This window comes from Leopardus geoffroyi, chromosome B1 (genome assembly GCF_018350155.1).
Source record: "Leopardus geoffroyi isolate Oge1 chromosome B1, O.geoffroyi_Oge1_pat1.0, whole genome shotgun sequence".
Lineage (NCBI taxonomy): Eukaryota > Metazoa > Chordata > Mammalia > Carnivora > Felidae > Leopardus > Leopardus geoffroyi.
Genome location: NC_059327.1, coordinates 123,200,465 through 123,212,829, shown reverse-complemented (window position 1 = coordinate 123,212,829; position 12,365 = coordinate 123,200,465). Strand labels below are relative to the sequence as shown.

Genomic DNA, 12,365 nt, shown 5'->3' with positions numbered 1-12,365 from the left:
ATTACATATATTTTCTAAATACTAACAAATTTTTCCCTAACTTTAAGGTAAAAAAAAAATCAAAATGTAAAATTTTATCTTTGCAATTTATTGTCTTTTATTCCCTTAATTATATTGATTTTTCAGTATACCATTTTCAGTGTATTTTGTGTTCATTTTTTTTTCTCTGTTTATAAAGACCTGGAAGATGTGCTTTTAAGCTCACATTCTTTAAAGTCCTGTTTGTCAAATTAAAGTATTCTACTAATGTTAAACAAATTGTGTTAAAGACTTTTATTATGCACCTAAAAAGTTTTTAGGCTTTAAAAACTTTTGTAGAAGATTTCTGAATTTCCACTGTTTGTCCAACAGAGCATTCAAATTTACTCACCCGGTTTGCACTCATGAAGTTCTGCTACAAATGTCATTTTAAACAAATTATTTCACTGAAGGGCAGAGCAGTTAGTTTTTCTTTTGCCTCCTGTTAATTTGTGTATTAACTTGGACCTATTACACTAGCTTAGCTTTTCATCATACTCCTTCTGAAAAATTACTAAAATGCTATTACTTAAGATAGGGTAAGAACTTGGTTTTTAGTAGAAGTGTACCAAATGCACATTTGGTTTAATTCCACATGGTCAAGTAGTGGCATTATTTAGCTTTGACCATTATAGAATGAACTTCTGAATGTAAGAATCTGAAATTTTATCAGAAAAAAAATGAAATGATTCTTACTTTTTTTGTTAATGATTTAAATTTTGGCATTATGGTACAAAAATAATACTTTCTTAGTATTTTCAGCTTCTAGATTTTTCCTATATCATAATAGTACATTTAGAATTGTGATACTAAATAGATAACACAGTTTTAACTGAGGGCAGTAGAGTAACAAAATATGTTTGTGATTCCTCATTCTCTAGCATGTTTTTCTTTATTTGCTTCATATCTGGATTGAAGATGGTTAGTTGTAGATATTATTGAATATCATTTTCAAGATTTTCCACATAGTAAAAGTTTGAGGTGACAGAGGTGGCTTTCTGATTTTAATTCATCCTCACAAGATATAAAGAATTTCCAATTTGGGCTTTCTGAAAGATTCATGGCCTGAATGAAATTAAGTAACTAAAAATTAAAAGCAGTTCCTAACATTTATTATTGTAAATTCTAAAGAGGATACTCTAATCTCTATTATTCTGCCTTAATTTAATTTTTATATTTGTATATTTCTCACCATCATTAGTTATTGCCACATTTTAAATAGCGCAATGTAAATATACATTTACAGTTCAGCTGACTGACAGAATTTCAGCATATGAAGCACAGAGGGATATTTTCTCTACACGTGAAACGCTTCCCAAATTTAAAAATGGGTATTTAGAGTAACAGTAAAACTGAAAGACCAGGCCTTGTTTTTATTCTTGACGTTACTGTACCAGTTGAAATATGATGGTGTCAAGCACATGATTATTGGCCACATACAGGTTTGTAGGTGCCAGAAGTGACATTGGAGTAAGTTTCCAGGTGTTTGGCCTTCTAAGAGCTAAGGCTAAAGCCAGGGATAAATGATGGAATTTGGCCACATAGCCATCTTTAATGTGGGGCTACTTACAATGTCCGCCTAGAGAGAAACTCAAGGCAGAGAGGTATCATGTGTAAATTCTTTTGTATAAAAAATAGTAATCCTGCTTTCTAACTACCAGTAAAATCCAGTCAACATCAAACTGCCTATATTTTGTTAACTGAAACATTTTTAAGTAAATACTGTTTGAAAGATGGATATTGGCCAGAAATCAGAAATCTTTTGTTATGTAGATATGTCTTGTTAACACAGTTTGTGAACTTCAGTATAATTTTAAAGTGTGAAAACTTAGTATAATGCTCCAGGGTAACTAGCAATATTTGTTTGGGTTTTTTTTTAAGCTAGTAAATCCTTTTGTAAAACAAAAGACTTTTTGTTTTTAAAGATACATGTTCATAAGATAAACATGTTGTGATGTACATTAACCTGGCATTTAGTTTGATTTGCTATACAAAAATGTAGGCTTAAATCTTCACCTACTATGGATATGGCCTTTCTCTCAGCAATGAGAACAGAGACAGGATATTTTTCTTCCACTAAGAGCTGCTTAAGCAGCAGCTGGTAGTAGTCCTCTTAAAACAAAACAAACAAAACAACAAAAAATTTTAACCTTTGAAAGACATAGTTTTCTTCAGTCAGAGTAGACATACTTTGTAGAATTTCCTTTTTAGCAGTATCCATTATAACAAGAGTGAGCCTAGGAGAAAAAAATTAGTCTACTATACTAGATTGAGACATGTTCATTCTAGATGTCACTGGATTGAGAAGAGTAAATGGGTAGGTGTCTTAAGAATAATAAACCATTTTTCCTTTTTGTGATTCTGCTTTGGGGATTTTGCTGTTGCTATTGTTTTACATTATACTCGTAATTTTGTCATTATCTCTAAAACTTTTACAAAAAAAAGGGAAATTTTACTCTTGTAGAGACTCTTGATTTTCAGAACCCAGAAAAAACTTTTGAATTCTTTTCTGGTTTTTATTAACTGTTAAAAAGCAAGAATTGTGTAAAGGTATTGCTTTAAACCTCCATGATTCTCAGTACTAATGAATCTTGATTCTCTTTTTTTTTTTTTTTTTTTCATTGAAATTACTGTTTGTCCTTGAAATGCATAACCTAGGGCTTAAATTATAGGGATAATCCAGGTGTAGAACACATAATGCATGTTTTTGTTTAAAAAGAGCTTTTAAAATTGAAGTTAATTTTAAACACATGTATTTTTATTTTTTTATATGCTCAACACTAGGTTTAGAATAAAAGTTCTCCACTTTCCTGACCAATCAGCAAAAAATACTAAGTAATAAGTAACTGAAAAGGAAGTCTACTTATTCCTGCACATGTGTATGTGTAAAGTTTTTAACCATGAATCATCCTCTTGGTAGCTGTAAAGTCAGTTTCCTTTTCACTATTATATTCACTACAACTTGTTTAAACTTATCATTTCTATTCACTGTTTTACATCATTTTTAATTTTTGTAGCCTTTTTTGGAAGTATATATATGCCCATAGTTAGGTGCACTTTCTTCAGTCTTTATTCTTAAATGGCTTTTATCCAATTTGTATTACAACTCTTCATCAAGATTTATATTTGCTTGTTTTTGTTTCAGCTGTATATAATTCACTTGATTGTAGATGGGGTTTTTATGCAAGCCTGTAAATAGGAATATTGTACTCTTTATGCTATGAATAGTATACATACTATTTATACATACTAATGTAGAGACTATGTATTTTGAGTTGTGTATATCTTATTTGACACAATTTCATCATTAAATCTTGTTTACCAATAAGTTTAATCTTGTAACATTGTCTATAAGGGCCTTTTCTTGTAAATAAGGTAAACATGTGTTACAGTCTTCTTAAGAAACTAATTCTTTATAGTAATTGATCAACATAACTTCAGTTGAGTTACTGGGATTCTTTTCTGGACCTATAATCTATCTATACCAATGTTTTAAACATTAAACTTAAAACTCAGGGGGAAAAAGGTTCTTCAACTTAAGATCTTCTCTCCAGATCTCCATTCTTTGGAGTTTCCATGAGTGTGACCTGAAGAACTTGGAACCATTGAAATTCAAATGTAGGTAGGTAAGTGTTCACACCAGCGCATGCGTTGATTGCCTTATATCTCTTTGTATATGCATCTGTATTGCACCCCCTCAGTGCCTTTCTTCCTCTTCCTCCCCATAGATCATGTAGGGCCTGTGTCATCTTGATATTTTGTAATTCTGTATTTTGGTCAGTATTTGTCTGTGATGTGTGTCAGGAGCAGTTTTTAAAAGTCTTCAGACGTTTATGACATCGTGCTGTCTAAAGACTGTCTTTCACACATAAGTGTTTGCTATGTACGAGGCTGGGTTGCATTTTGTGAATTGTGTTTGTTGAGCTCTGATAAACATTCCCCTGGAGTTGCTGGTATTCATTGAAGGATACAAAACTTCTCAGTCTTGGACTGTTTCACTTTTTCAATTCTAGAGAATGTGAACCATTTCTGGTTCTAAGAATTTTTTCCAGTTAGTCTTTGATTTAAAAGTCATACTCCTGATAACCATTCATAATAACATGAGCGTGTCACCTACTATCCTTTGAAGACCATTCATAAGCTTTCTTTGGGCAATAAGAAAAAGTGATTAAACTTCATCATTTGCTTCCAGCAATAAGAATTAATACCAATTTATTCCACACAATTTATTCTACTTAACCCCCACCCCACCCTCCAAAAAACTGTTGCTAGCTAACATACTAAGTTGTAACTGAAATAGGCAAATAGACCCAATCATGGAATAGTCCCCTAAGCTTAAGTAGAATTTCTACCCAAATAAGCAAAATAGGATGTTCAGGTGCTTAATGTAATTTTGGTTAAAATATCTGAACACCAAAATCTAGTATTCCTACCATGCTTTTAATTTTTATTTCTTCTCCTGTTATCTCATCTGCCAAGCACATCATTGAATTTCAGAATCTCTATTCCATGTTTTGTTTTATTTTCAATCTCCTCTAAAAGGTAGGTAATCCTTTGGCAGTGGTTCTTAAACTTTTGGTCTCTGAACTCTTTTAGACACTTAACAATTACTGAAGACCCTATAGAACTTTTGTTTATAAATATGGACTATTAAAAAAATGAGCTACATCTATCAATATCTACCATATTAGAAATTAAAATGGAAACAATTTTAAAAATTATTTAATATTGCATATTAAAATAATAGCTCATGTTACCGCATCTTTTTATGCAAAATAACTTCAATTTTAAAAATATTGCTGGGGCACCTGACTGGCTCAGTCAGTAGAGCATATGACTCTTGATCTGAGGGTGATGAGTTCAAACCCCACCTTGGGCATGCAACCTACTTAAAAATTAAATGCAAAATTAAATATATTGCTGAGAAAAATAGCATTTATTTTACTGTGAATGTGTGCTGCAGAAGAATATGATGACTACCAACACAATTTGGTGCCACCGACTGGGTCATAATAAAGCCCAGCGGTTTTACCCACCATTGTTTTTGTACCATTGGGTAAATATCAATACAGTGAAAAAGGCACATAAAATCTTGGTCTTTTTATGAAAGTAGTTTTGATTCTGTGATCCTCTGAAAGGGTTTTAGGGACTCCATTTTGAGAACCGTGTTCTAGGATGCCTGCTTATCTTGAAATGAAAATTTGTATCAATCTGTTTGAGTAAAGTTTTTTTTTCCTCATTTGAGCCTTCATTATCCAGGGAGAATGACTTGCCTGCAGTTGGTATAAACAGACGTTAGAGTTATTTGAGTATAATTTTTGTTTTAGTTAGCCTCATAGAAGTGGATATAAAAGAAAACACCCAAGTGATCAAAAATGGGTATGTCCATTGGATGACTATATAATTTTTCTCTTGTGTGTGGTATGTGTGTTGTATGTGAGTATACAATTAATTTGGCTCCTGGGTAGCTTTGAAACACATTTTCCCAAAACAAAGTGATTTTCATGATTTGTGGCGATTTACACCAAATGCCATTGGGCTATACTTTTTCTCCTGATCTACTATAATTTCAAATATTATTGCTTCAATTTGTATGCCAAAGATTTTATGAAACTATGCAACATTTCTTAACTTTTTGCCCCTCATTTCCCTGGAACCAAAATTCATACCTTAAAAGCAGTCCAAGAAAGTGGTAGAGATGCCAAGTTAGGAGAATATGAAGAACATCATCTTCTAAGTGGCATTCTCCTTATTGAGTTATCTCCTTCATAGCATTTGTTATTCCTCTGATGTCCCTGGACTGTTGGATTTGTATAGTTTGTACCAACAGTACTGAGGGGGTGTGTGATGCTTACATATATGCAGACATACAGTGGAGTTTGACTCACACTCAATGCATGCGCTAGTGCTCACGCTTACATACCTGAAATTTAATGATTCAACAGCTCTGCAGTATTTGAAGAGGTAGTCAAAATGAGTAAATAAATAAAGTTAAAAATACTGCTAAAGAACAAAGATCTGCAAAGGTGATCCAATAATAAGGAACTTACTGGTAAGTAATCAAAATAATTTCTAACTTGGAAGGCTTATTGGTGCATGATCATTACAAATACTGTGGCCACAATACAAGTTTTCTGCCAGTATAACACTTAATACTATACCTTATAAGTAATTTAATAATACCTTATACCTTATAAGATAATTTAATAGTGCGAATCATTCATCAGTTGCTGAGTTGTATAAGAAGAAAATATTTAGCATCAAAAGCATAAAAACATCATTTAGTTGAATATATTCTTTTATTTCTGTCTCCTTTTATAACAGATTTCATAACTCCATTGCAAAATTTGAAATTGTTTCAGATTTTTTGAACTCTAAATGTAAACTTCCCTTTTTCTCAGGGCTGTTTTCTTGTTTTGGTGATAGGCCCCTTTCTAAGATAGATGGGTCCCCAACAATTGAACCAGCTACTATGCATACACTCATCAGTTTTCAGGGTGATAAGCCTCTGTTGGCTGTCTCTTCATACTTTACGCTGAAAATAGGAAAAATTAACCACCGAGACTGCCAGGCATACAATCAACTGGAATGTGAGGCAGCTCAAGGGCCTTCATGTTCTTATCTGACAATCACCCAACTGCCTCCTTATCTATTGGTTAAGAACTATAAAGAGTGATGAAGGGTTATTAGGCAAACTGTCAAGGGATGCATGCTAAAAGGAAAATGTGTTTGTAATAAACAGGATTTTTATCTTTAGATTCCCAATAGGGAACTTAAAAGAATTTGGAGAAAATTATTATCTTAAAAATGGCATATAATTTTTAAAAATTTTGAAAGCATTCTTGTATCTTTGGGTGAAACAGTTATTAATAGTAAGTGTTTTGCATAAGCATGTGTTGATGTTTTTCTTAGCTTATTCTGAGAGGCAGTACTTTTGATTTTCATTTGGTTTATTTACCTTCAGCTTTGGTACAGGTATTCTATCATAATTGTTCATGAAGACCATTGTGGAAATCCAAGGCATATTAAATACTTTAAAACCAATTAGTTTCTTAGAAAATGAAGGCAAACAATGATGACAAAGCTTATTGATCTCATTCTCTTCACCTCTCAAGCCAAATTTTCCTTTCTTTACTAAGATGCTTGTCACTATTATTAAAGAAAATGTTGAAAAGAAAAATATTTTAAGTAATACATTTTTTCCTTGTTAAAACTACTTTCCTTCCTAGCAGTCATCGAAGAATGCTCTGGTGCAAATGATCAAAATAATTTTTGTGTATTATATATACTTTTCATTATTATGAAGCAACTATTTTTAAAAGATTCTAAGATTCTGTCTTCTCTTGGTCTTTATTAAATTGGTTTCTCTATGCTTTTCATATAGTCTGATTTCCTATAATACAAATATTACTTTGACTAACATTTTCACTTAACAACCAGCGGTAATGTTTAATTATTTATGCACTTTTAAAGCCTGCTCTACAAAAGTATAAGACCCTGTTTTAAAAAAAATGATTTGACACATTATTTCATTTCTAAATTTCCTTTAATCATTGAAAAGATTCAAAACTCAACTCTTGTGAACTAATGTTTTAAAATGTTTCAGATAATTATATGGATGAACTTAATCTTGTTTTACTGTACTTGAAATAGTATTGAGTTTGCAATAGGGAGAATAAGGTGTTTTCTTCTTACTAATGTCCATTTGTTACAAAAACACTTCTGTTTGTTTGTTTGTTTCTTACAGATTCCCTTCAAGCTCAGCTTATCAATATGGGTGTTATACCTACCTTAGTGAAATTACTGGGCATCCATTGCCAAAATGCAGCTCTTACAGAAATGTGTCTTGTTGCATTTGGCAACTTAGCAGAACTTGGTAAGTCCTAGCCATGAACCACAAATGTAATTCACTTATCAGTGTACTTACAATAAATTTTCCTTTAGATGTTAACAACCTGAAGATCCACGTAGATTGTATTATTTTTTGGCAGCATTTGGCTTGCTTCAGTGTTTAAAAAAGTAGATCCAATTATATTTTATGATTGAATTGTTTGTAATTGGAGCTGCTTTGCTTCCCTCATTGTTTTATTTATCAAAATTTAAAATTTACACTTGTATATTATTCATTAGAGTCGAATATTTAAAATGATTTCCACTTGACTTTAGTATTCTTATATGAGAGACAGTCTTGAAATCAAGTATTGTATTTCCAGGACAAAAATAAAGTCGATAATTTATTACATTTTATGTAAACTATTTGCTCATCAGGTAAAAAGGAATCTAGCAGACTAAGGCTTTCCCCCCTCTTTTTACAAAATCCCTCAAAATGAGAGAGAACTTTTTCATAAAAATATGTTTATAACAGCGTTAGAAAATATTCTGAGAAATCCTTGAAAATCAGAAGGCAGATGGAAGCAGACCAGCCCAGTCATAACAGAGAAGGGGACTGATGACTTCAGCACCCCTATCTCTTTTCTCTGTTTTATTTTTCTCTGTATCATTAATGATACTCTTCTTTCTGGCCTCCCTTCCCATGATTCTTGATATAAAGTTACAATTCCTGGTCTGAATCTACCCCCACAACCATATTCATAATAAATTTCATATTCTGGGAACAATGAAGCCAAATGATGTTTTGTCATAACTAAATATAACAGCTAAAGCAAATTCTATTAATCATACCCATTTTATACGTAAATAAACAGAAACACCAGGATTCTAACCTTGGATTTTCTAACTGAAAGCTCACGTTCTTACATACTGCATATTAAAGTCTTGATCTCAGTACTTTACTTTTGCATTGACTTTAAGTTAAAGGAACAGAGATTATTTATCAGAGCTAAATTTTAAAAGTCTTTTTTTTTTTCTTAAAAATAGCAACATGTTTAGATTTAATTTCTTTTCATGAGACAGCTAGATTTTTTTTTAGCATTGATGACACACAGTGTTAAAAGTCATTCTTATTCAGTGGGTCATCTCCTGGTGTTTATGAATGTTCTTGTCTTCTATTTTCTTCTGCTTTTCTTCTTTTTCATACTGTCTCATTATTTCTATCATTCACGTAAGACCAAGACTGAAAGAACATTTATTCATTGTTTTACAAGATATTAAAATGGGTTGTCAGTTTGTGTTTGGTATACTGTATAGAAATAAAACAGAAGTCATGTTATAATCCCTGATAATGTCATAATCTTTGTAACAGAAGCATAAGCATCATTTATTGTGTGTTGTCTGTGTTAAGGTATCAGGATTTATTTGGGAGATTGCATAGACCACCTCAATTCAGCCTCCTCTCCCTGGCCTTTATTAAAAGATGGATATACACTTAATTAGTTCAGTCTGATTTCACAGTCTATTTCCAGTTGTTACTGCCTTTACCCCATTTGGAGGACAAAAGGATAACCAGCTGTTACTGCCTTTACCCCATTTGGAGAACAAAAGGATAAAAGAGAAATATTCCTTTATATACTAGGACTTCTAGAGTTTATATCATGTCTGTTATGTTCATGTACTATCTAGGTTATATGTCAATACTGAAGTAGAACCTTATGCCCCAGAATACTTTTCTTCTTTTCAGTGTGTGCTTTATTCCCCATGAGTTAAAAAATCGACATAGTATTATTTTTATTGGCATAGGGTAAATATCAAGTTCCTATCATATTTGTATTACAGACTTCTGAATATGGCATATCACTATATGCTAGAGTTACTTTTTGTCAAAATTTTTAAATAAAAATGTTAAACAGCAGAAATTTTTGTGGTTTTTGCTCACAAAACATAAGCTTAAAGACAAAATATAAAATAATAAGTACAATCTATTATGGAATTGGGGACAAAAAAAGGAAAATGCAGCTCTGCCTTTTTGTTCTCATTGAATCCTAGTTTATGTACACACATGATTTTTTTTATATTCACAATTATAGCATGAATACAATTTTAAAGTTTGCATTCTTATCTAATATTATAGATTAAGTATGGGATTTTTTTCCCTTTTTATTTGGTTCCAAAATCTTCTATAAAGAAAATTTTCTGCTTAAAATACTAGGATTTTGAGGGTAGAGATGTTAGGATAAAAACTTGAGTTTAATTTCACTTCCTTCTGGAAACTAAAACTTCAGTAAAGGGATACTTTTTTTTTTTTTTTTTAATTTTTTTTCAACGTTTATTTATTTTTGGGACAGAGAGAGACAGAGCATGAACGGGGGAGGGGCAGAGAGAGAGGGAGACACAGAATCGGAAACAGGCTCCAGGCTCTGAGTCATCAGTCCAGAGCCCGACGCGGGGCTCGAACTCACGGACCGCGAGATCGTGACCTGGCTGAAGTCGGACGCTTAACCGACTGCGCCACCCAGGCGCCCCAGTAAAGGGATACTTTTTAAAAGGCTTAAATTTTCAAGGAAAGGGGGAAAAAAGGGAGGGGAGGGGATAACAAAAACATTTTAGGACCTGGGAAGAAATACCAGCAATAACTTGTGTTTTTAGCAATACTTTGATATCTTAATCCTGAATTGGAAAGCCAAGAAGTAACCAATTAACTCTTTGGAATCTTCAAAAGGATCAGAATTTGGTGGTATGAAAATCTTATTCTCTTTCCTCTTTCTTTCTCTCTCTCTCTCTCTCTTTCCTCTTTTCTTTTTCTTTCTGTCTCTCCTCCTTTCCTTCCTTCCTTCCTTCCTTCCTTCCTTCCTTCCTTCCTTCCTTCCTTTTTCTTTCTCTTTCTCATTCATTCATTCATTCATTCATTTAATCAAAACGTGTTTGGGGCGCCTGGGTGGCGCAGTCGGTTAAGCGTCTGACTTCAGCTCAGGTCACAATCTCGCGGTCCGTGAGTTCGAGCTCCGCGTCAGGCTCTGGGCTGATGGCTCAGAGCCTGGAGCCTGTTTCCGATTCTGTGTCTCCCTCTCTCTGCCCCTCCCCCGTTCATGCTCTGTCTCTCTCTGTCCCAAAAATAAATAAACGTTGAAAAAAAAAAAAGTGTTTATGGGGATAGTTTCCTACTCCTCTTGATTCAGGGTGCTTTTAGTGCTGCTTCCATCTGAAGGAACACCCTTCTGTAAGCCTTGCTTTTCCTCCCATAGACTGGCAAAGGACAGTAGTGCAGCCAACACAAATTCCTTTTGGGCATGGCTAAAAACAGTGGTGATTTTATAACATCCAGGGCACTTCACATACATCTACCAGGAGCTGGAGCTCTGCACCAGGCACTTCTTTTTGTGCTGCTTCTTCCCCTCTTCCAGGGCGGGTGGAAGAGGGCCTTCCTGAGGGGGCATGTTCTTGTGAGGAGGTCGTGACTGCTGGAAAGCCCCTTTCCACACTTTATGGTAACTGCCCCTTCCCATGTAAGCAAAAGACTATTCTCTGGAGAGACAAAAAATGGAAAGTTTGTTGTCTGGGGACAAGACTTAAGTTAAAGGAACAGGTACCAGAGTACCATTCCAAATATAGATTAAGTGAAAATAGGTACACTGATGGTGAAAATCCCAATGTTATATCCCTTTGTCCTCTAGAACATAGACTTAAAGGTACTTATACAAAAGCGCTATCTGACCACCCTTACAGATAATCTTGCAGTCAAAAAGACAACTCATACTCATAGCTCCTAATCAACTTTTAAATCCCAGTTTTTATTTTATTTTATTTTATTTTATTTTATTTTATTTTTTATTTTATTTTTTATTTTATTTTGTATTTTTTTCATCATGGTAAGTGTACTCTTTAGTCCCCATCCCTTATTTCCTTCAGTCCCCAACCCACCTCTTCTCTGGTAATCATCAGTTTGTTCTCTATAGTTAAGAGTTGTTTCTTGGTTTGCCTCTCTCTCTTTTTTCCTTTGCTCATTTATTTTGTTTCTTAAATTCACATGGTATCTGTCTTTCTCTGACTGGCTCACTTCACTTAGCATTATACTCTCTAGATCTATCCATGTTGCAAATGGCAAGATTTCATTCTTCTTTTATGGCTGAATAATATTCTAATAATATTCTTTAAGCATTCATCTTTCTTTTTAAAAATTTTTTTTAATATTTATTTATTTTTGAGAGACAGAGACAGAGCATGAGTGGGGGAGGAACAGAGAGGGAGACACAGAATCTAAAGCAGGTTCCAGGCTCTGAGCTGTCAGCACAGAGCCCTGTGCAGGGCTCGAACCCACAAACTGTGAGATCATGACCTGAGCTGAAGTCAGATGCTTAACTGATTGAGCCACCCAGGCGCCCCTAACCATTCATCTTTCAGTGGACACTTGGGCTGCTTCCATAGTTTGGCTATTGTAAATAATGCTGCAATAAACAAAGGGGTGACTGTATCCTTTTGAGTTACTGTTTTTGTATTTTTTGGGTAAATACTCA

General features: G+C 33.5%; 1 protein-coding gene and 1 pseudogene across 6 annotated transcripts in view; one reads left to right on the top strand and one right to left on the bottom strand.

Annotated features, from left to right (window-relative positions):
* RAP1GDS1 (Rap1 GTPase-GDP dissociation stimulator 1) overlaps positions 1 to 12,365 on the top strand; it is a 173,941-nt gene that overhangs the window by 116,456 nt on the left and 45,120 nt on the right. For all 6 annotated transcript variants that reach the window (XM_045472253.1, XM_045472242.1, XM_045472232.1 and 3 more), the window contains one exon: positions 7,766 to 7,894. In XM_045472253.1, coding sequence (XP_045328209.1) covers positions 7,766 to 7,894 — 129 coding nt within the window. The remainder of the gene's footprint in view (positions 1 to 7,765; positions 7,895 to 12,365) is intronic.
* On the bottom strand, positions 10,988 to 11,822 carry LOC123595076 (annotated as a pseudogene).